General features: G+C 37.9%; 1 protein-coding gene across 4 annotated transcripts in view; it reads left to right on the plus strand.

Moving 5' to 3' along the window:
• The first annotated feature begins 19,816 nt into the window (after nt 1–19,816).
• ctnnal1 (catenin (cadherin-associated protein), alpha-like 1) overlaps nt 19,817–24,837 on the plus strand; it is an 85,649-nt gene continuing 80,628 nt past the window's right edge. For all 4 annotated transcript variants that reach the window (XM_041249101.1, XM_041249102.1, XM_041249103.1 and 1 more), the window contains exon 1: nt 19,817–20,239. In XM_041249101.1, the coding sequence (XP_041105035.1) occupies nt 20,144–20,239 (96 nt within the window). In that variant the 5' untranslated portion in view covers nt 19,817–20,143. The remainder of the gene's footprint in view (nt 20,240–24,837) is intronic.

Consider the following 24,837-nt stretch of genomic DNA (forward strand, 5'->3'; position numbering starts at 1 on the left):
TAACCCCAGCAATAAGAACGCAAGCTGTCAAAAGGAAAGGAATTCTAATTGTACAGCACATAGCTGCTGTGTTCTCTTGCTCGCCTCTCAGCTGGGAAAAAAATTGCTCACCAGAGAGTATGACAAATACTTCATGGGGCAGTGTGTGATAAATGAGAATGTAATATGGTTGTATGCTTGGAGGTGGGTTTATGTAGCCTCCCACCCCTCAGGTGGGCATTCAATTCTCATATCGCACACTACCCCATGCAATATTCTCTATATCATTAAACTAATTAATTTTCCTAGTTTTCAGCTTCCTAAAGTTACTTAATGCTAAAGAGGAACAGAGTTTTTAAATGGATTATTATAAACTGACATAAAAAACTGTATTCATATTATAAGATAATGCACATACACATAAACCCAACTCTTTGCTTCAAAACAGCAGGTGCCATATTAAGAAGCTTTCCTTTACGTGTAACAGCTGTTTGCTTTTACAGGACATCTTAACAGCCTGACTTGTAGGTCCATCAGAAAGCATAATTGAATACATCAGTGCACATGCTTGATAATCTATCAGAAACCAACGGTAGTAAAACTGGTTTGGTGTTAATTCTCCAAATACAGTCCAGAAACAGACTGCTGGTTGTTTGAGAGCTCATTCCATTTAGTATTCAAATGCTTCAGATTATAACAGGTAGTGTTGTGTGAGACATTGACATTGCGGTTTCTTTTGGTGAAATGAGCTGATGTTAACTGCTCTAAAAAACTAGGAATGCAGCCCACTACAATTTGTCACCAATATTCTAACAGATACGATACAGTTAATTTAATCCACGCTAACATGGTTATTTTAATTATAATACTAATAATAATGCAACTGTGAAGTGTGTGATTTCTTAATGACTGACGTAGATGCACCCACCCCTCGAATGGAATGTCATAACAAGATCAAAGCCTCTGACCTCAGCATGGAGTCGGGGTTTATAATGAATTACCATAACATAGTTACGTGGAGATGGGCTTCATATTATATCTAAAAATAGGCTGCCCTATTGCTTGGTATTAAACCAGCTGGTGTTGTGTCGAGAACTATGTTAAAGAATTATGTGCAGTAAACATGTGGGTGATGTAGCTTCTTCCAGATAAACCAAAAGCACATACAAACTAGTACTAAATCATCCAAGCAAATTGTACCGTGTTAAAATTTCCGTTTTATCTGCAGGAGCAAAGATGAGTTTGAAACGTGGTTACTGCAGTAGAGTTATACACCTATTTATTCCCTTTCTATGAAAAGCTCATTTATATTTGTCAAGGCATCACCAGTGCAGTGTGATCTGAAATTCTGCAAGTAGGGATTCCATTTGGAGATGTGCCGGTGGATTTGTAGTGTTCATCTGTGATCTTTACTGGCAGAATTTAAAATCCTACCAGTGGAGATGCTGATTGGAGTTTGATCCTTGATGGAATTATTCCAGCCTTGACCAGTGTCTACTTCTCTTGTGATTTCTCAACATACGAGTGGAAATCCCTGTTGTAGTTCCTATATTGTGCACACTCATCAATTGTAATACTTAATTGTGCACAGCAGTCCGGGTTCAACAGGTTTAACAAAAAGAAAATCTATGAATTTGAACAAATTTTTTCAGGATGTTTCAGATAAAGAAGCCTTTCGTCAGCTAAATTACCTCAAAATGTGGATTTGGGGGAATGTAATACCTATCTAGCGGGATTGTTTGTCACCTAACTTGGAATTGGAGAGAGGTTTTGGGGTTAATGTGGTTTTGAGTGCTGTACTGTTATGTTGAGAATGTGTTCTCTGTATCGACTATGTTCATCTACCAGCCCTTTGGTGAAATTTGGTGACACTGCACACTATAACATTACGATTGGTGTTCTCATGAACAGGTTTGTCCTGGCCTGGGTCCAATTTTAGGACTTTTTTTTCCACTGAAAAGCAAATTACGCTTAAATCAAGGAAATGAAGCCAGCTACAATGTCGATTTGAGGTGCTATATGTAGTCTTAAAGGATAATGGATGTGTTTTAGTACACATTATGCAACAGAAGTGGGCCAAATCTGTCACTCCTAAAAGTACAATGTGACACACCACCTGCTTAGCATTCCAAACAATTGATTTAAATCTAAACACATAACCCAAACTCTGCAGGACTGCTGTAGTTAATGTCACTTCTGCCGTTGCTCATTACTGCTCTCCATGAGAAAGAGGTCACATCTGCTGTCTCAAACCAGAAGTGATTTGAACTTCAAAATAAATATGTCTAAAGCTGACAGTTGTGTTCTTGTCAGCGTCCCCAAAAGCCTGAATGGATTAGATAATATATACAGTAACACACATTAAGTGACATGGTTGGTAGCTGTGTAATTTTGACAGCAGGGAACTAGATCAACAGCCAAGACCTGAGGCCAATCCACTGGCTCAACAGGGGTCAGCAGTGTTCACTTGTCAACCAGCCTCCATCTCAGGTCAGCGCCAGCTTCTTGCATGTGTACAGTTTCTCACAAAAAAGCTGACATCATAAAGATTGGTACTGGATAACTGGAATGTAAAGACGCCCTGACCAAAGTACACTCTTAACATCAAAATACTGTTTGGTGAAGCCCTGTTATACTCTCTTTTTTTTTTTAATAGATGAATGACACTTCTGTTTCATTCTGTATGGTCTCTATTGTAGGTGTAAGTTCTCTGGTAAATCATCTCTCTAGAGCTATCTGGTATTACTGTACCCTGCTGATCCTAGCTTAGCTGACTGTATCAAGTTGCAGGAGTGTAATGTTCCCCAGGAGGAGGAACTGATACTGCTTTACACTTTTTATAGTATTTGCTATCCTCACACAGTAATGTGTAATAAAATAGCTCTACTATTTACATACTTGCCAAATTTGGAAACATTTTAGCGGGACACTGATTATATACATTATCACATAATAGACGTACCCCCCCCCCCCCCAACTCAACACCACATGATCATCATGACAGTAAAAATAGACATAATGAAGCTTTCTTCCTTTTGTATAAGTCAGTGATCAGCAGATGTGTCAGCCACACGAAGAGCACAGCGTGGGGTTTTCACTAACTCTACTGTGCAGAATAAATTATTTTTTTTCTATGGGTAAATATCTGGACTTTCTTCCTATGCATCAGGACTGTCCTGACTATATAGGGACTGTTGGCATGTTTTATTTAGCCTTTATTATGAAATGCCTTTTACAGTAGGAAATTCAAGTGTGTAAATGCAAAAACCATTGTACCAAGCCATGATGGTTTTTTTGTTTTTTTTAACTATTCAGAAAATGATTGGCAATATATTGGGGGGAGGAGGAGACCTGTATTTTTTATCTAAAACCTCATAGTGATAGTGACAGACTTGGGTGAGGAATTTTCTTTCATTTTGTTGCCAGACTTGTTTTTGTTTAACTTTTTATTTTGTCTCGGTGACCTGTGTTTTTGTTGTTAATTCTGATTTATGAAAATTAATTTGCAGCTCTCGCAGTTCTGAGTCTCCTTTCTGCCTCCTGACTACCACCAACCCTCAATGAAATTATACAATACAGAAATGATCATCCAGCTTTGATGGGTATTTTGACTTACTCTTGAGAGACCTTTCGTGACTGACCTTTCATCCATTAAGTGAATATATTGCAGCATCACCAGTGTTAGACACCCCACCCAGAGGGAATGATAAAAGGTCAAGACTCCATAACTGGAATCAGAATGAGGGTGAGTCAATTTTATTATAATTGGCTGCATCAAAGAAATTGTCAATACACTATCAGTTTGATGAAGTCTTAAATTGTGCCCAGAGAGACAGGCTTGAGTGTGCTTTCACAGTGAAATTATATGCAAGCCACCCCTGGCCAGAGAACACCATGCTTGTGTTTAAATTGCTGTTCCCAATGGGACTATAATACTGTGGCTGGGTATGTGGCTAACTGAGCTGAATTAATACTGATGTTAACATGAATGAAAGTATGCTAACGAAAGACAAACAGTCAAATCTCAATTGAATTAAGGCTTGCTATTGCTGGCTGGTTTTGTATGTAGGTAATTTGTTGAAGTAAGTCTTTTTGCACAGCTATTATTATTATTATTATTATTATTATTATTATTATTATTATTATTATATTTTTCTTTTTTTAAATATGTAAGGGATAACAAAATACTTGATTACGTAAATTAATTCACTAAAAAATAGTTCATGTCTCCAGAACTATTTCAGTAGATTACATTTTTTTCAACCACAGAAGGGGTACATACTGTACTGTATACAGACTTTCCCATAAGAAGAAAGGTCAAGAAAGGTTGTCAAGGTGCTCACAAAGAACAATCGACACAGATACAATGATTGATTTGATCACAGGGTAGCCGTGCAGGATATATTCAGCTTGAGCAGAATTGACAGCAGTATAATTGTGGTCATGCCTCAGGTAATGTAAAAGGGCAAACCCTGTAGACTGATCCTGACACCGAAAGGGCTGCATCCGTAACATCAAACCAACAGCATGAGAAATTGTTCAAGGATGTTGAGCTGTGGAAAACAAAAGTAAATGCATACACACAGGGAACAGATAGTATTATCCTTACAGTACTTTTGAGTGATGGTAGGGAATGTACTGTAGAGTGCTTACTGGACCAAAATGACATGAAGACATAAACTGCTGATATGGCTATTCAGAGATAGAACTGGAGCACTGAACTCTTACAGGCTAAGATTGTGCTACATGACAATACACCGCCCAAGTGATGCAAGACACAACAGCTATCTCCCTGCAGTAAGTCAAATGGCCGAAGCAGGTAGAAGAGTTAAGTCTGATTGGATGTCAAAAGTAAGTGGGCTAAAAATGCTACTGCAGTATCAGCTTCCAAATATTAAACAGCATTCTAGTGGCTTAGTAAAACTGCCCATAAAGGCCAGATTTGTGAAGCACTCAGACTATTGTTGCCAGATGCACAGTGTCTCCCAGCTCAGCCGTGGAAGACTGTAACTCCTTAAGAGTTTGCCATAGGCCTCTTGGTGGCCTCCCTGACTAGTGCCCTTCTCGCCCGGATACTAATTTTTTGAGGATGGCTTCTTCTAGACAGATTCACAGTTGTGCCATATTCTCTCAATTTCTTAATAATGGACTTTACTGTGCTCCGGGAGGATATTCAATGCCTTGGAAATGTTCTATCCTACCCCTGATTGGTGCTTTTGAAGAACCTTATTCCAGATTTGCTTTGAATGTTCCTTCATCTTCATGATGTAGTTTTTGTTAGGAAATGTACTAACCAACTGTGGGCCCTCCCAGAGATGTGTATTTAACCTGAACACCTTAATTGCACACAGTTGGACTACATTCAACTAATTATGTGACTTCTAAAGACATTGGTTGCACCAGAGGTGTATTTAGGTGTGTCATAGCGACGGATGTGAATACTTATGCAATCAATTATTTTCTCTTTTATATTTGTAATTGATTTAGAACAATTTGTAGATTTTATTTTTGACTTTGAAATTATGGACTTTTTTTGTGTTGATCAGAGGCAAAAACTATTTAAATCCATTTTGATTCCATGTTGTAACACAATAAAATGTGGAAAAGTCCAAGGGGGGTGAATACTTTTGAGATCCACTGTAAATATATAGTGCCCCCTTTCAAAATGTACACCTTTTGTTACCTTATAACTTGGAATTAAAATGCATTAAATTGTTTTGTTTTTTTCATTTATCTACACATTCTACCCCACAACTTCCAAGTGAAAAAAAAATTGTAGAAAATTAATTTAAAAAAAAAACTGCAATAGCTTGGTTGGATCAGTGTCTACCGCCCTTGTAATAGCAATCCTAAATTAGCTCAGGTGTAACCAATCGCCTTCAAAATCACACACCAAGTTAAGTGGCCTCCACCTGTGTTAAATTGTAGTGATTCACATGATTTCAGGATAAATTCTGCAGTTCCTGTAGGTTCCCTCTGCTGGGTAGTGTATTTCAAAGTAAAGACTTAACCCTGAGCACCAAGGCACTTTCAAAAGAACTCTGGGACAAAGTTGTTGAAAGGCACAGATCAGGGGATGGGTATAAAAAAATATCAAAGGCCGTGAATATCCATTGGAGCACAGTCAAGACGTTTATTAAGAAGAAGGAAGGTCTAAAGCACCACCAGAACTTTGCCTAGATCAGGCCGTCCCTCCAAACTGGATGACCGAGCAAGAAGCAAACTGATCAGAGAGACTACCAAGAGGCCAATGGCAACTTTGCAAGGGCTTTTATGGCCAAGACTGGTCAAAGTGTGCATGTGACAACAATAACCCAAGCACTGCACAAATCTGGCCTTATGGTAGGATGGCAAGAAGGAAGACATTACTCAAGAAAGCCCACCTTGAATCCTGTTTTGAAGTATGCAAAAAAACACTCAGGAGATCCTGTAGCCATGTGGCAAAAAGTTTTGTGGTCCGGCGAAACTAAAATTGAACTTTTTGGCCTAAATGCAAAGCGTTATGTTTGGCGCAAACCCAACACAGCGCATCACCCAAGAACACCATCCCTACTGTGAAGCATGGTGGTGGCAGCATCATGTTATGGGGATGATTCTCATCGACAGAGACTTTGGCACTTGTAAGGATAGAAGGAAAAATGAATGGAGCAAAGTACAGAGAAGTCCTTCAGGAAAACCTGCTGCCCTCTGCAAGAAAGCTGAAACTGGGACGGAAGTTCACCTTTCACCATGACAACGATCCAAAGCACACAGCCAAAGCTACACTGAAGTGGCTAAGGAGCAAAAAGGTAAATGTCTTTGAGTGGCCCAGTCAGAGCCCCGACCTAAATCCAATCGAAAATTTGTGGCATGACTTGAAGATTGCTATCCATGAACGTTCCTCAAGGAATTTGACAGAGGTTGAACAGTTTTGTAAAGAAGAATGGTCAAATATTGTCAAATCTAGGTGTGCAAAGTTGGTAGAGACCTATCCCAACAGACTCACAGCTGTAATTTTCCCCATAACAGTGTCGAATATGGGAATATGGGGTGTAGAGAGGTGGAAAAAAATCCTCATTTAAATGCATGAAACTCTGAGGCACAGACACAACAAAATGTGAAAAAATTTCAAGGGGGTGTAGACTTTCTATAGGCACTTTATATAAAATGTGATTCCTAAACTAAAGTTTTCTGAAATGTTTTTGGTCAGGGTTTTGAGTGGCACAATTTGTTTTTTTTTACAGTTCCAGAATTGGTCACATTTTAATATTTAAACAGGGGTTATTTAGATTTGTCTCTGTTTGAATAGACCCAGGGGAGAGTATACTTTCAATATTTTAATGTAATTGTAATGTATTGTAAATAAGTTTTATGTATTGTTCATGAGATTATTTTTCCAAAGACCTTTTAGATAAAAATAAATATATAAATAAGGGCCCATGTTTACATATTTATATCCCTGGATACAGTCTATCATCATAATTTTACACATAAGATGGCTTACACAAAAAAAGAACAATTACCTGCTTCACTGGCATATGCAAGGCAATAAATATCAATAAGTAAATTATACAAAGCATTTTTCATATAGAATAACAGATGGTCTGTAAAGAATTTCAAGAAAATATTTCCAGATCCGGATTCCAATGATGTTCCCTCACTGCAGCGATTCCGTACAGCAGCTCAGGACAACTGAATCAGTGGGCACCCCACCACCAAGCCAATCACCTCTTTACACCCAGGGACTTGACCGGGGATGTTGGTGAGGTAGCAGCCCCAGGAGGACAAAGGCCAGCCCTGCAGGTGTCCTCATGCTGGCCAGGTATCTGGTGAGTGCAGGGGCTGCTGGAGAACAATAAGGTAACTCTGTCCCGGACCAATTTCCCTCCCTAACCCGCAACAGCACCAGAGCCAATACGACACTTCCTTTGGAATCCAAGGCGATGATCAGCGACTTTACAAAGTCAGGACACAGACCTAAAAATGTGTAAGGACGTTTCATAATTTGTTACACTAGAAAGGGGCATTATCTTTGGGAGGTGGCATAGTTTCAAAGACCCCACAGCAAAATGTTGCACCACACACTAAATTCGATCAAATGTGACCCCATTCAATCAACATTACCTTAAGTATTGATAAGTTGATTGCTGACATTGTTGCTACAGCTTATAACGTTCTCGATAATGCCTTATCATTATATTACTTTACATAAAGTACTTTAGAATCTATTTAGCATTTTCAAAGTGCTTATTAAGTATTGATTGATACATTTGAATTGTAGGTCATGTTGGTAATTGAAGGTAATGATGGTAATTGCCTTGGTTGTCATAGTTAGTAAATACAGAGAAGAAACAACAGGAACAAAGAGGGGTTTCAGGATCATTTAGTCACATGAGGGCTAGCACCGGACACAAAATAAATAAATAAAAATGTACAGTAGATGACATAAATGGGCCTTTAACCTAAATGTTTTGCTTGTGTAACTGGGTGCTGCTGGAGTTCCAGAGCCTTGTCTGGTCTCTGATAACCTGTGTGAGTGATAGCTCTGCCTCCAGGACCTTGTAGGATGTCATGATTGGATAGATCAGTCAATGTGAACGATGAATAATCTCCATTGTACCTGGGAATCCAAAAAGTTAAAGCTAAGGCTCTGTCACAATATATATTGACTTGTAATTGTTTTTTATGGAGCCTATATAATTAATTCCATACTGTATGTAAATCTGTTCTTACTCAAATACCACTCTAAAGAAAGCAGTCTGGCATACGTGATGGAGCTTAAAAAAAAGTCTTGTTTTCAGATTTTTAGATTTAAGTGCAATACAATAAATGGTGTACTGTCATATATGTTACTGCTACAATGGTATATATAATTAGTTATTTAAAAAAAATGTCTTGATATAATTTTTGTCAAAGCACCAACAACAGTTTAGAAGTCATTCATTAATATAAAACTATATTTAATTTAGAAAGACAGCTAATTAAAAACCAGAATAAAAAAGTGGGGTAAAAACCTCCTACAATCAGATGTAAAACCTCCAACATTAAAGGTTTTACAGAATAAACAGTTCTAATATAAAAGAACATACTATATTCCTGTACTGTGGAAGCTGGTCAGGAAGTGGCATTACGAAGTTGGAGCTCTTCTGTAAGGGGATGCCCGTTAAACTGGCAATCAACGCTTCCAAACCTAGGTAGATGGATATGCTTTTTGTACATAAAAAATTATTTGTGTTAGCTGGAGACACCAAACAGTTATTCAAGCAACTACACTACATTTACCACCAGCAGTTGATTTTCATAGGGTCACTTATGTAAAGAAATATCTCTTTTAAAAACACAATTATCTGTAAATCATAACTACAAGCTTTGCAAAACAGCAGTGGGGATTGTTCATTTGCATATTATTATAGGAATAAAGAAACACCATATTGGTACTTTGGAGTGTATTGTACTGTTATTATTGATTGTATGTAAATGCATGAGAACATGTCCTATATTATGTAAACTGTATCAGCTGTTCCTTTCCAGGGGGTCATCGCTTGCAACAATGTGGCTCTCCTCCTGCTGCTGTAATAGCTTGGACATGCCTGGCACATATATATCCCCTGCCACATATAGATATTATATCAAATATATTTTTAGACTTAGTGGGCTGATAGATTATGTTTTAAGGGATTTGTGTAGAGATGCTTGAAGAATACAGCTGACTAACTTCAAATCCTCAAAGGTACAGTAGAACCTGGAATCCACTTACATCAGGCTAGGTTTGTTTTATTAAGCACACTTATTTTTTAATACCTCCTTATCACACAGAGTATACTGGATTTGCTGAGCCATGCTTATATGCAGTCAGTGGCACTAAATTAAGCTACAGCATTAATTGCATTCGACCTTCTGTAATTATACTGTCACTGACCTCAGGAAGGTGAGGTGCCTTGTTGTGGCTTTAAAATGGGGGCTATGAAAGAGACAGTAACACAATAATATAACACTATGGGTTTCAAAGCAATACCAGGACCATATGATGTATTATATTGTGTAAGCTCAACCTGTATCACAACACAACAAAATCAATAGCCACACGTCAGGTGCTGTTTTTTCCCCCCTAATATTTCCTGGCAAAGACAAGATCAGTTGTTGTTTTCTGTGTATTCCACACAGATGCATACAGGTCTAAGGCTTAAGATGGTCATAATAGCCTGCTGATTGGGTTGAAATACTGCATGAATTGTGTTTAATTCTGAGTGTCAAAGTTGCTTTTTTAAGAATGAATTCTCTGACCAGACTCTCTCACGGCTTTTCAGTATCATTTTTCTACAGTAACCGTAATTTGGTTATACAAAAAATTAAAAAAAAGACAGTGACAGAATCATTCGAGATAGCAATCAATTTGACTGCTGTCAGTCTGAGTCAACCCTTTGAACAGGTTGCAGGACCATGTTGCAGTTTTCTCATGGTTATACTGTTCATTTACTATACTGTAGTTTAACATGGTCTTCCTTTTTTTTTCTCCGATTTAGCATTTACCATAAATGAATGGGCTTTACAATGCTCACCGATGCGTCACCATGCTTTTACTATGCTGTATTACACTTGGCCGCTGCCAATTTATAATGCAGTACCTTATACTTTTCTTTATTAAATGTCATCTGCCATGTGTCTGCCCAGTTCTGAATCTTGTCTAAATCATTTTGAATGACCTTTGCTGCTGCAACAGTGTTTGCCACTCCTCCTATTTTTGTGTCGCCTGTGAATTTAACAAGTTTGCTTACTATATCAGAATCTAAATCATTAATGTAGATTAGGAAGAGCAGAGGACCTAATACTGATCCCTGTGGTACTCCACTGGTTACCACACTCCATTCTGAGGTTTCTCCTCTGATCAGTACTTTCTATTTTCTACATGTTAACCACTCCCTAATCCACGTACATGTGTTTCCTTGAATCCCTACTGCGTTCAGTTTGAGAATTAATCTTTTATGCAGGACTTTGTGAAGAGCTTTCTGGAAATCTAAATAAACCAAGTCATATGTTTTGCAATTATCCATTATTGATGTTGCATCCTCAAAAAAATCAAGCAGGTTAGTTAGACACGATCTCCCTTCCCTAAAACCATGTTGACTGTCTCCCGGGATACTGTTACCATATAGGTAATTTTCCATTTTGGATCTTATTATAGTTTCCATAAGTTTGCATATAATAGAAGTCAGGCTTCTTGGTCTGTAGTTACCTGGTTCAGTTTTGTTTCCCTTTTTGTGGATCAGTATTACGTTTGCAATTTTCCAGTATGTCGGTACAATCCCTGTGTCAAGAGACTGTTGCATGATCTTGGTTAGCGGTTTGTAAATAACTTCTTTCATTTCTTTGAGTACTATTGGGAGGATCTCATTCGGCCCAGGGGATTTGTTTATTTTAAGAGCTCCTAGTCCCTTTAACACTTCTGCCTCGGTTATGCTAAAGTTATTTAAAACTTGATAGGAACTGGTTGACATGTGAGGCATGTTGCCCATATCCTCCTTTGTAAAAACTTGTGAAAAGTAATCATTTAATATATTTGCTATTTTTTTTTGTTAATACTATATACAACAGAATAAACCACAGTGTTTACACTATATACAAAACAGAATAATCAACAGTGTTAATACTATATACAAAACAGAATAATCCACTGTGTTAATATTGTATACAACGGAATAATCCACAGTGTTAATACTGTATACAACAGAATAAGCCTTAATTATTGCATAAGGGAATACAGTACATTCATACATCCAATAAACTCCAGAGACCAAGGCTGGGAAGAGGTTTACACAGTAGTGAGTCAAACCAGAAACAGTGAGGTTTTGTGGTTTTGCGATAAGATTATAATAGCAGGCTGCCAGATAACCTTCTCTAGCGTCTGTGCTCTGAAAGTAACCACAGCTCGTTCACGAGATCCTTCAACCCCGTTGATGTTTACCTTGGCTCATGATGTGTCTCTGGCCAGCCCTTCCCCACCTAGCCTGTCAACATGAGGAATGTGAATTGTGAAGTAGTTTGGAAGAAGGAATTGTTAATATGTTTGAGGAGCATTCAATGAAGCAATGGAAGGCAAACGCTCATTAACAAAAAACATGTTATTATTTTTAGATCAATCAAGGGGAAAAAACAATAAAGCAGCCCTTTAAACGTTAACATATCACAGATGATGTATACAACCAGGGGGGTAACCATGGAGCTGAATTTGAACTGTATTAATCACCCTGGAGATACAGCTCTTGGCAGTGTTTGGTATGCAACTGCAAATAGTTGTGGAGTTGAAGGAAGGGCCTCTTTTGTGACCTCAAGCAAAGAGTTTAAATAAAAATCCCATCTGTGGCAGATGTCCGATACTAGCCCTCATGTGACTAAATAATCCTGAAAACCCCTCTTTCTTCATTTAATTCCTTACACTTCTGAAAAAGAGTGACTATGGTTTCAGAGAGAACTTGTAAACATGTCAGGAGAGCATAGTGGAAAGAAAACTACAGCAGCATGGACTGATGTGAACGCAAGATAGTGACGTTTCTCAAATTCTTTCAACGTGTATTTTCAAATAATTGGATATGTTTAAATTATAAAAAGAAAAGGTAATTGTTTCAAACACTTATTCAGTGATGGTATTCAGTACTCACACATTTGGGGTGTTGAAAGTAACTGAGCATTGAAAAAATTACAACTGCTCCCAATAATAATGTATACTCTTTATAGATTGCTTTTATGATGATATGCCTCTGCCTATGAAAATTCATACCATGGGTTGCTTTTTAACACAGATAGTACAGTTCTTGCTTAGGCACTACAGTAGAAGGTCATGACTTGTAATCCTGTCTACCTTTTGTTCATGTGACGGAATGTGCTTACCAAGATAGAAGTGAACAAAAGAGTTACCACGGAAACTGACAGATCCGTGAGGAGGGAGGAGCAGAGGGGAATGCATCCTTCAACTATGAAAGAAAGAGAAAAGATAAGCAGTAAAGGGCATTATTGCAGAACAGCCTGCATGTAGACAATAGGATTTACAACCCTTTTACACTTTTGTTAGAGATTTTATATCACACGTCAAGACACCTAGTGTAGTGTGATATATTTTAGGACAGAATAGTTTGTTGGCGTGTTCAGTGTGATATTTATTAGGGTACTGGTGTAGCATGTGTCTTCTTTTTGCACAGCACTGTTGTAATGTTTTGTTTTTTTTTTGCAGCATATCATGGTAAGCTTTCCCAGCAGAGGTATAGTAAAATGTATGGTAAGCACTGTAAATGCATAATGTACGTGTGGTGAATTGCAAAATCAGAGTGCAAATGTACAATGCATGGGAGTAGGTTTTTTGTTTAGTTTCAGCCAATATGTGTTACAGCTGAAGGAAAAGGTTGAATAATTTATTTTTGTACCAGCAGTTTCCAAGCAAGAATCCCTTTATTTTTAGTTGTATGTGTTTGTGATTTTATGTCCCTGAGTCCCCTTTGAAGTGACTATGAAATATATCAGCTCAGATTCACAAAATGTATAATTCGGGCATAAAATAAGAGCTTGATTAGCAAGCAAAAAGTAACTTGTTTTCTGTTCAAATCATATTTTAGCTAATTATTCTATTTTAAGCTTCAAATAAGAGCTTGATTCCAAAGCATTTATCGTAATTTCCCATGCACTGTGCTGCATAGCGCCACATTCTGGTGGTTGAAAGAAAAACACACGTCTTGACAAACATGTTCTATTTTTATTTTTGTATTATTATTATTTTACAATGTAATATTTGGAAGAAACCTGACACAGTTATATTTTTCAAATAATTTCTTCTGGAGACATTATATATTCTGTTTGAACATGGATCCCAATGAAGAACAGTGGTGGAAAACATACAGCAGCTATTCTCATGCTGCTTCCAAAAAAAGGGATTATGTTTCCAAATAAAAAGGAGACCTGTTTGAATGCTGATAGAGCTGGAGACCTGCATGAGGGATGGAAGGGAATAAGATAAGGTTTCCAAAATGATCATAACAGCTTTGTGGGCTGCAACTATAAATTACACAGATGGAAGTGGCTCTCAAAAGTATTCACCCCCCCTTGGACTTTTCGACATTTTATTGTGTTACAACATGGAGTCAAAATTGATTTAATTAGGAGTTTTTGCCACTGATCAACACAAAAAAAGGCCATAATGTCGAAGTGAATATAAAACAGAAAATAATTGATTGCATAAGAATTCACCCCCTTTGCTATGACACGCCTAAATAAGCTCTGGTGCAACCAATTCACATAATCAGTTGAATGGAGTCCACCTGTGTGCAATTAAGATGTTTCACATGATTTCAGTTTAAATACACCTGTCTCTGGGAGGTCCCACAGTTGATTAGTACATTTGCTAACAAAAACTATATCATGAAGACGAAGGAACATTCAAAGCAAATCTGGAATAAGGTTCTTCAAAAGCACCAATCAGGGGTAGGATATAAGAATATTTCCAAGGCATTGAATATCCATCGGAGCACAGTAAAGTGCAGTATTAAGAAATGGAGAGAATATGGCAAAACCGTAAATCTGTCTAGAACAGGCCATCTTCAAAAACGGAGTATCCGGGCGAAAAGGACACTAGTCAGGGAGGCCACCAAGAGGCCTATGGCAACTCTAAAAGAGTTACAGTCTTCAACGGCTGTGCTGGGAGACACTGCACATATGGCAACAACATGCACAGTCTGCAAGAGATCTGGGACTTGGGAGAAGATTTGTCTTCCAGCAGGACAATGACCCCAAACATACAGACAAAGTCACACTGGAGTGGCTTAAAAACAAAAAGGTCAATGTCCTGGAGTGGCCCAGTGTGACAAAGTGCCCACCCCTCTATGTATTTTCTGTTATATGTTGCATGTGGCGTGTTAAATGTTGGTGTATAGGCATTGGTACACAGGATATAAATGGGTCTGTGTTTCACGTTTGTTTAAAAATGTATAATTGTATTTAGGCACGGGGTTGTACATCACCTCACATGCATTGAAAGTAGTTAATATGTGAGCACGAGGTTGCACATAATTAATTCACGTGCTGGGATTCAAGTGAATAATTAATTGGTAATTGAATCCCAGCACAACAGTATCTATAGATGTACGTTTTACTTACTCTGGGTTGTTGGGTGTTTGGTGAGTAGGGAACGGGAGAGAGAAGAGTTTAATATCAATTGCTATTTCTTGTTTATTTAAATTCACCGTGTTTGTTAGTGTGTCGATCTGCTCACCGTTTAAGTGTTAGTACATTTTTGTTTGTCTATTTATTTTGGCTTAAAGTGCTGTGTCCTGTCTTCTATTTGTTTAAACCTTTTATTTTCAATAAACCGGCGCAAGCAAGCGTCTTTTCACCTCATCTGTCCTGTCTTTGTGCATTCATTTCCTGGTTCTGATGTCTCCACTCAGCCGTCTTTGTGACACCTAGTCAAAGCCCGGACCTCAATCCAAGATGTGGAAAGAGTTGAAAATTGCTGTTCACCAACAGTCCCCATCCAACTTGATGGAGTTTGAGCAATTTTGCATAGAAGAATGGACAAAAATTGTAGTGTCCAGATGTGCAAAGCTGGTAGAGACTTATCCAAATGGCTGTAATTGCTGCCAAAGGTGCCTCTACCAACTATTGACTCAAGGGGGTGAACACTTATGCAATCAATTATTTTCTGTTTTGTATTTGTAATTAATTTATAAAAAAAAAAATGTAGATTTTATTTTTCACTTTGATATTATGGACTTTTTTTGTGTTGATCAGAGGCAAAAACTCCTAATTAAATCCAGTTTGATTCCATGTTGTAACGCAATAAAATGTGGAAAAGTCCAAGGGGGGTGTAAATTCTTTTGAGAGCCACTGTATACCACGAATAAAGACTGTTAAATTAAAAGACTCTGGGTTGTTTTTGAAGAAGGGTGGCTGACTTATCCACTTGCCATGTGCCATTACTAACATCGTTGTGAAAACAGATAGGTAGCAAACTGTATTTTCAACAGTCCTATAAGTGAAGTAAGCAATGGCATTTCAGGGGGTGCGCTTTATAAAAATGCACTTGCATTACAGCTTGTTAAGCAATTGACGTCCATTAATTTGTTCTATTTTGTAAATAACATTGCTTGTTATTTTCAAAAGACTCAAAATACTGATGTGCCCACTTTATACATCAAAATAGGCCTACACTCGTTAATTAAGACACAACCCCTCTCGTGACTTATTTAAACTGTGACAGCTGAGCTGTAATCAACAATGGAGGATATTGAAGTGCTTCCAATTCTTTGACTGCAGCATGAGAGGGAAGGAAGGAGGAAAAAAACGACCCTACCCTGAATCCAGAATAATTCATCCCCATCAGACATTCTAGATCTAAGATAGATACAGCTTGGATATAGGCACTATAACAGAGCTGTGTGATCTGCTTGAGTCTGATTTAGAATCACAAACAGCTCACAGTCACGCTATACCTGTACCTGTAAAGGTTACACTAGCCATTCATTTGCATGCAATGGGTGCCATCCAGACAACAGCTGGAGACAGATCAGGCATCTGTCAATCTTCTATGTCAAAGAGACTGACAGATGTCACAGATGCACTTTTCTGTAGGGCAAGGGAGTAGGCCCCTGTTTACTATTTCCAATTCGGGATGTGGAGCAAAATAGAACCAAACACAAATGCTATCAGTGATCTGGCTTCCCAAACGTGCTTGGTGTCATAGATTGCACACATGTTGTAATATCCCCAGATTCAAAGAATGAAAACATCATCATTCTTTAACTGTGCAAGTTTAATGTAATGCTCAGTGTATTATCACAGATAGTTGACAAGTACTCTGGATCATGATGCCACGAGTCATTTATTGTGGAGAATGGTGCCTTGTTCAGAAAATTTGAACAGGGGCTAAGAAGAAGAGGCTGCTTAATTTTAGAATATATTAAATACATGATTAGCATACCACCATTCAAAAACATATGTTAATGTTTAACATTGTTATTATGATTTTTCACAAACATACATAAACATTCAGATATTGCATGTAAAGAATATGAGTATTAATATTGCATCAGAGAATATATTATGATATTGAAATTTTTTTTTTTTTTTCTAAAGGCACGCTGTATTATTATTATTATTATTATTATTATTATTATTATTTAGTCTTTAGCAGGTGCTTTTATTCAAAAAGACTTACAGAGACTAGGGGGTGCATCACAACTGTTGTTCTGCGCTTTAGATCCCAGAATCTTTCTTGGACTTCTTTATTAAACCGTTTTATGGAAGAGGTTGCGCATATTTTGCCGGTTATCCTTCTGTATTTTAAATTCAGCAGTGGCTCCGGGGCTTTTGGCGTGCAGATCAGTTTTATGTGTTAAAATCTCATCGAGCAATAAAAACTTGGGAGGCTAAGAATGTATTTTTCCTTTCTTTTCTCCCATTGTTGCGACAACATGTGCGCTGTCTTGTTGTTTTCCAGTTAAATGGAAGTCCAGACTATTGAAATGTGACTAATTTGCTTGTTAAGGAACCGGAAAATCAATTGCGGTTTCAGTTGAATCAGTCAGAAGCAGAAGTTGCAGATTCTTTGCGAGTATAGAAATGAGGCTGAAGATGAAGTGAGAAGCAACCTTTTGTGTTCAAGCCCCTCAGTTAAAAGTGCTCCCTCCCTGTAAATGTTCAAGTGCAGGCTCAAGACACATCTTTATAACTTAGCCTTTTAATTTCCACTTTTTATTTTTATTGTATTTTTAAAATTTTACTGCTCTGTTTTTAAAGTCTGTAAAGCTCTCTGAAGCATTGTGTATGAAAGGCGCTCTAAAAATAAAGGTTATTATTATTATTATTATTATTATTATTATTATTATTATTATTATTAATTGGGATATCAGAAGCTGGATGAAGAACAATTGGGTTAGCGTTAAAGCATTTACCCACTTTTAAAGCACACAAGTTTCAGTGAAAACAATGACTGTAACATAACTTTACACACTTTATTATTTTAAAATGAGACTTAGTGGAACGACATTTCAGTTTGTTATAAACAGTGCCGTGCTTTTAAAATACTTGCATTACACATTTTGTATAATGTACTTTAAGAATGCCATCTCGTTGTGAAGTCCCCCAATTGCTGTCTCTTTTTTTTCTCATTCATGATGCTCATTTGGACAGAGAATGTTCAATGTTGACACCCGTCCCCGTCCCCCGCCCCCCGCCCAAGCATTTCTCTTAAGTGACGCCCCCGCTGAAGTATGCAGCTGATTGTGATGTCACCGATTTTAATAATTTTTAATTTCGAGAGGTGCGTAGGTATTATTTTTTAAAGCAGGCGATGTCGACCGTGCTCACATGGAGAATGCAGCACAGTAAAAACTGAAGCAGCAGAGCTGATGTCATAGGCTTATCTGTGATGTTGTGGAATAAGGGGTTAAACGAGCTCCTGATTGGCTGAACGACCCTGGGCAGTCTATAAGAAGAATAGTAACACTGTTTTATAAATGGCATTGTCAATGATGCCTTAGTATCCAACAAAAGCAGAAAGAGCTTTAAATGATAATTGTATGTTGAAGATAAAGACAGACTGAGCAGACTAGGTATGGAACCTCGAGTGTTACTGGAGAGAAGAGGAGAGCTGCTACAGTACTCATTATAATCACTGGGAACTTTAAAGCTAGCAGCACCTAGTCTTAAAAGAACTACAAACCAGACAATGGAATGTGTTTGCTAGAACATGTCAGGGTCGCTAAATCCTTGGAGTTCTTTCAAACTGATTTGTAAAATGCAGTGTTAAGGGTGATAGTATCAGCATGTTCTGTAATGTTCACTGGAACTGACAGATACGAGAGAATCACGTGTTTGTCTGATATAAATAAATAAAAACGCTTCAGTCATTGGAAATGCTTTCAGGATTGACTTACTGAAATGTTGATTCAACTATTGTGAAATGGATTGAATTCCTCAATAGCCTGTAGCCTTCCTCTAATAATACAAATAACAAAGTATTTGAGCAAGTCGTCATGTCATCTGAGTATTATCATCATTTAAACTGTTAAAATATTGGCAGAAATAAACTAGGGTCTAATAGGGATGCTAGATGTTTGATTTTCATACCAACGTTTCTGTATAGTTTGACGGTCAGTTTTGCTAAATAGCAGTGCAGCTGTAACAATATGTATAAGTGAGGCCCTTGGGTGCTACATTACTCTCATTATAGCTGCTTGTTCAACCCCGAGCCTGTTTAGTTGAATGATGACTGGTGTGGGAATAGAGTGCATTAATATTTCAGGTTACACTTTGGATTCAATTACAGAGAGGCCCCCATGCAAACATTATTATTTATTTAATTTAGCCTGATGATTTATTTCCTGTGTTTTACTTTTTCTTCGCAATACTGAGTCCATGCATCTCCTCGTGACATCATTTCTCCCACAACACACTGTGGGGTAAAAACATTACATACCAGCAATAATGTGGCCAACACTTTTCTGTCAATGGGCAGATTTGCAAGAGGTATCATGAAATGCATTCGGTAATATAGAAAAGCAACTTGACTAAATGCAGCTTAAGAGTGGGGACACAGAACTGCACCAAAAGTGCACCCATTGCTAAAAGTCTAAAATAATAATAATAATAATAATAATAATAATAATAATAATAATAATAATAATAATAATAATAATAATTCAAAATAGTGTTGTGAGTTTGATTAATAACAGCAGCTGGGTATAATGGCAATGTTAAGTTGTTCTAGGAGTATATGCCTTGTTAATGTTAGTGAGCGTGGTTAAATGGTACAGTGGAGTGTTGCCATGTACAGCTGTGTGTCGTCAGCAGGGGGGAGAGAGGAGTGAGTGAGTGAGTGAGTTGAGCTGAGCTGGTCAGGTCAGTCAGTCAGTCGCTCGGAAGGTTTTGTGCTGTGCAGTCTTGCGAGCTTTTTGCTGCAGGCGTAGTGTATTTTTCAACACACACTGCAGTTGAGTAAACTGTACAGTAAACGCACGTAAAGAAGATACGCTGAATACGTGCAAATTCAAAGTACTCTCCAAGAACAAGCCCAGCCTAAACTGCTACGGTTAGCAAAATCTACCGTCTCCCACTTTTGAAACGGACTGGAGTAAGCTGAAATTGAGAACTGTGTGCTGCAAAAAAAAAAAAAAAAAAAAAAAAAAAAAAACCTTCGGCGGGAATGGCTTTATCTCCGTGCGGCAGCAATAGCTTTGATTCCGGGCTAGAGATCAAAACTCGCTCGGTGGAACAGACCCTCATCCCGCTGGTTTCCCAGGTAAGGGCATCTCTTTCTTTGTAAGTGTGATCAAGTGGTATTTTTTCTTGTAATATTGTGTTAATGAATGTACGGGTTGGTTTGTAAGGCACTGCTGAGCAGGGTCTTGTCATTTCGGGAGTATAGCAAGTTTGTGCGACTAACACTCGCAAAACTTGTATTTTATTTCCTGTGAAGTGTAGAAGGCAGTGGTAGCATAATGGTGCCTAACACTAGCCTATTGTGTTCACACAGACTTGACCAGGCTACATTGTATCAGACTGTTAGTACTACTATAGCCTGTATGTTTGTTGTGATGGAGGGGAGGCCTCATAATTACATTTGTACAATCTCAGCGGCGAGAATTTAAAACAAGTTATGTTTTGCATGGCAAGGCCGGCAGATGCAGCGGTAATACTTTGCATGGAACCAATAGACGTGCGGATTCTATCGGACTGAAACTTTCCTGATTGTTTAATAACTCTACCGTTCATCGTCTGTTCTGAGGGGCTAAAAAATGTTTCTGGCTGACATTCCGACTAGTCTAGGATAACTTGTTCTGGAGTGCAGACAATTGCTCTTGCTGTGTTGCATCAATTTTAGATATTTTTTATTTCTTCACAAACTACTAACATCTTAGTTAGTTTGAGGCCAACATATTATGAGGTGTGGTTGTTGCATAGATGCTTCTCATATTGGTAATTATCTTTTAATCACAACAGGCTGCGTGCAATTACCACGCATGGAGTGAAGGTTAAAAACTTCAATTTTGGAAAAGAAACATTTATAATTTATTAGACAAGTATGTTCAACATATGAAGTATAGACTGCTACGGTGTAAGAGAGAGGGCGTTATCTTAAGCGTGTTTCTGTTCATTGTGTTTAGTGTATGTATTTGCTATTTGTGTTTTTGTTTGCAAATAGTTAAGAAAAAGACTCGTGTAAAGATGTAGGAACCCGTTTAAACTGCCTTTATCGTGTGAACTTTTTCCATTCTGAATTTTTCCTTTCTTCAGCTGCTATAAACGTGTGACCGTTAGCGGCTTTTTTTTTTTTTTTTTTAATTCTATTTTTTAATTCTATGATTGTTTGCAGTACAGCTGCATTAGCCCAAAATACGTGGTGATGGCACTAAGGACGATGCAGTACAGCTGCATTAGCCCAAAATACGTGGTGATGGCACTAAGGAGGCTTTCCAGTGATTTGGTGCAGAAGGTGTACAGTACGTGTAGGTTGCTTTTGGAAGTACTAGAAGAAACTACATTTCAGTGAGCAATAGAAATGGGGATGGTTTGGGGTGCATTTTATTTAAAAAAAAAAAAGTAAAAATGGGGATGGTTTGGGGTGCATTGTTATTTATTGGGAGAGCAGTAGAAATGGGGATGGTTTGGGGTGCATTGTTATTTATTGGGAGAGCTGTTCTGGGCTGAAGGGTGTGCGTGTATTTGTAGAGCAATAGAAATGGGGATGGTTTGGGGTGCATTGTTATTTATTGGGAGAGCAGTAGAAATGGGGATGGTTTGGGGTGCATTGTTATTTATTGGGAGAGCAATAGAAATGGGGATGGTTTGGGGTGGATTGTTATTTTAATAAAATAGTCTGCTATAATTCTGTAGTTCGGGTGGATGATTTCTTTCTCACTTCCTCTTAACCGCTGCAAGAATAGGGTTACAATAAACAGAAGAAAAGACCCTGATTTAAGAACTGTCAAAATATTCCTAAAGGTCATTTTCAGTACTGTACTGATACAGTGTATGGTTTTCTCTTAATATAACATAGCCAAGGTCAGTATAGAGAAAACTGCAACACTGCTAAACCTGGTTACACACGAGTGCTGTTTTGATGAGGGGGGCAATACAGTTAGCTATTGCTATAAAAGGAAAAATAATTAAATATATTTATGCTTTTGAGTTTAGTGAGACGCTTTTACCCTGTAAATGGAAAGTAATTTACTTTACCATTGTAAACCCCAGTGAGAAGAATTGTAATGAGTGTGCAGACCAATAATAATACAAACATACTGTAGGGATGAAACTGACTTCTGCAGCATGCACTTTTCTCTATTGGCAGCCAGTTTTATCACAGTGCTTAAGTATGCAAAGAGAAATAATCCTTTAGATGAGTGGGACATGGAGCTTATCAATTTTAGTCAGTGGGTGCATTTATTTACAGTTATCAGTATTATTGTTTTCTACTTATAACACTGATATCACTTGCATACAGCCGTGCAAACTATTTCCAACGCTGGTAACATAACAGAAATTGCATTATGGGTGTAAATTATTACCTTTTCAACCAGTTACCCGCATTTGGTTTCATTACGCAGAACGAGCACCAGCAGCCCTGCTTCTTCTGTCCTGCACACCCACATCTGATGCAGGTTAAGCTGTCAGTTGGACATTCTTCATGAGCGCTACAGTAGCTGGTGTTTTATATCTGAAATCACCAGTCCAAGAGCAAAGGTTAAAAGGCTTAGCTTGCATTTCAAGTGCATATCAGCGGAGGCGCATCTATTGTGATCAATTACCCCTGCATAATAGTTGGTTAAAATTCTCAGTCACTGCCCTGTTTAAGAGTAAAGCATCCAGAAGACACAGTGCCTTTGTAACTGCACGTGTTGCTATATTTTAGTGGACTCAACAGTATTTTAAGCAGGGGTCTGCACCATATCGAGTGGTGATGGACATTTGGGAAAAAAAAAAAACAAAAAAAAAAAAAACATATTGTCCATGGACAAACAAAACAGAAATTATATACAGTTAGATATGTGTGTGTGTGTGTCAGACGTATTCACTGCCTTGGACATGTGTGTCTGTGTATAGACAAGTTGCAGACGCCTGATTTTAAGATAAGCCAGATTTTTTTTTGTTGTTGCTTGAACCTGGAGCAAAATCTGTGTTGTTTGGGATTTACATTGTATTGCAGCACACACAAGACTGCACTTGCAGACAGCCTCTGAGACTTAACAGTCGTGCAGCAGGCAGAGGCTGTGTATGAACCGGTCATCATGGTGTTCCCAAATGGCGTGCAGAACTGGTACAAAAAGGACTGTTTTATTTCTTTCGTTCTTTTCTTTTCGGGTTCCCATGTCAAATTCAGTAGTATTACTAAACAAAGCAGCACAACATTGATGGCTCTTTATAGATGAACTGTTATAAGTACTGTACTTAAAATAAAACCATTGTATATAGTTATGGGATATTAAATCATGTTTGATCACTGCTATATATTTTGTAATCATAGAAGGCTAAAAAAAAACACTGCATAACATTACATATGCAACACTGAAGAGGACTATTTACAATTTTGCATGCTCAGGCCATCTCCAATACTTTCTGTGAGATTCTGTAAAACAGTTCCTGTCTGGCATAAGACACAATGGATAATAATCTCTCTCTTTCTCCCTCCCTCTCTCCTTTGGGAACTGTGCATGCTCTTTGGCTACCTGTACACACTGCTCATACTCACGACATCTACTATGCCAGAAATAGCTACCCAACTGAACCAAGAGACGAGAAAGATTTTGTTTTAGTTTTGAAGATGATATCAGTGATGTGTAGGTTTAGGTATCCCTGGGCGCTGTCATCTTGGAGGACGCCCAATAAATGTACACGGGGGAATGACAACATAGGGTGTATGTTATGTGCAATTGTATGCATTTATTCTGTGGAGGTATTCAGGGTTAAATAAGTTGAATTAACCCAAACGTTTTAAAGTAAGGAATTCCAGTCAAAAGGGGAATGGAAGGTGCTTTTTCTTATGGTTAAGTTTATTGGCCTAGTCCAGGGGAGGGGCTAGTCTGGGGCTGGCTCATTCAAAAGGGAGAGGTGACAGTCTCTGGAAGTTGGTCCTGTGCCCACGGTTTGATATTATAAATAGGGTTGTTTTTTTTTTTTTTTTAAGGCCTGAAAAGAAATATTTAATTTGCATTTGAATTGCTTCTCCTGTCTGCTTCCTGCAATATATCAGCCACTTGACCAAACTATCTTAGACATTCATATTGCTCTTTTAAACATGGAAAAGAAAATTTTCCCCTTGCTAAATCCCAGTGGCATGTTCTGACCTCAAAATGCAACTTGCCACAATTAAAACCCATTTTTGTCCTACAGAATATGTATGGGTGGTATTTTCTGACACTGTAGTATGATTTGCCATAATTTACCACCATCCTTTCCTATAAAATGTACAAGGGTGGCAATTTTTGGCAACTGTATCTGTCACTAATTGCTACCGGTTGCAAATTCTGACAGGGAGGCATATTCTGGCAATACACCTGCACTCTCTACCCCATTTCCAGACTGTGAATATTAATAAAGTACACCTTTAGTGGGTGGGAAGGATCTATTCCAAAACCCATTGTACAGTTTAATAGAAAGGAAACCAGTTTGTGCAGGTAATGGAGCATTGCTGAGTTCCAAAGTCACAGCATTCTACAAACACTATCATAATTTTAAATGGAAAATAATAGGCCAAAGAAGCAGCTTGTGGGCTGCAGGTATAAATAAATAAATAAAATAAAAATGTCACGAGCAAGATAAAATCCTCAAGTACAGATCATTGTGAAGGAGGTAGCTGAGGGAGTTTATAAAGCAAATCGGAGACACATTTATGACTCGTAC

The sequence above is a fragment of the Polyodon spathula genome, chromosome 4 (assembly GCF_017654505.1).
Source record: "Polyodon spathula isolate WHYD16114869_AA chromosome 4, ASM1765450v1, whole genome shotgun sequence".
NCBI lineage: Eukaryota > Metazoa > Chordata > Actinopteri > Acipenseriformes > Polyodontidae > Polyodon > Polyodon spathula.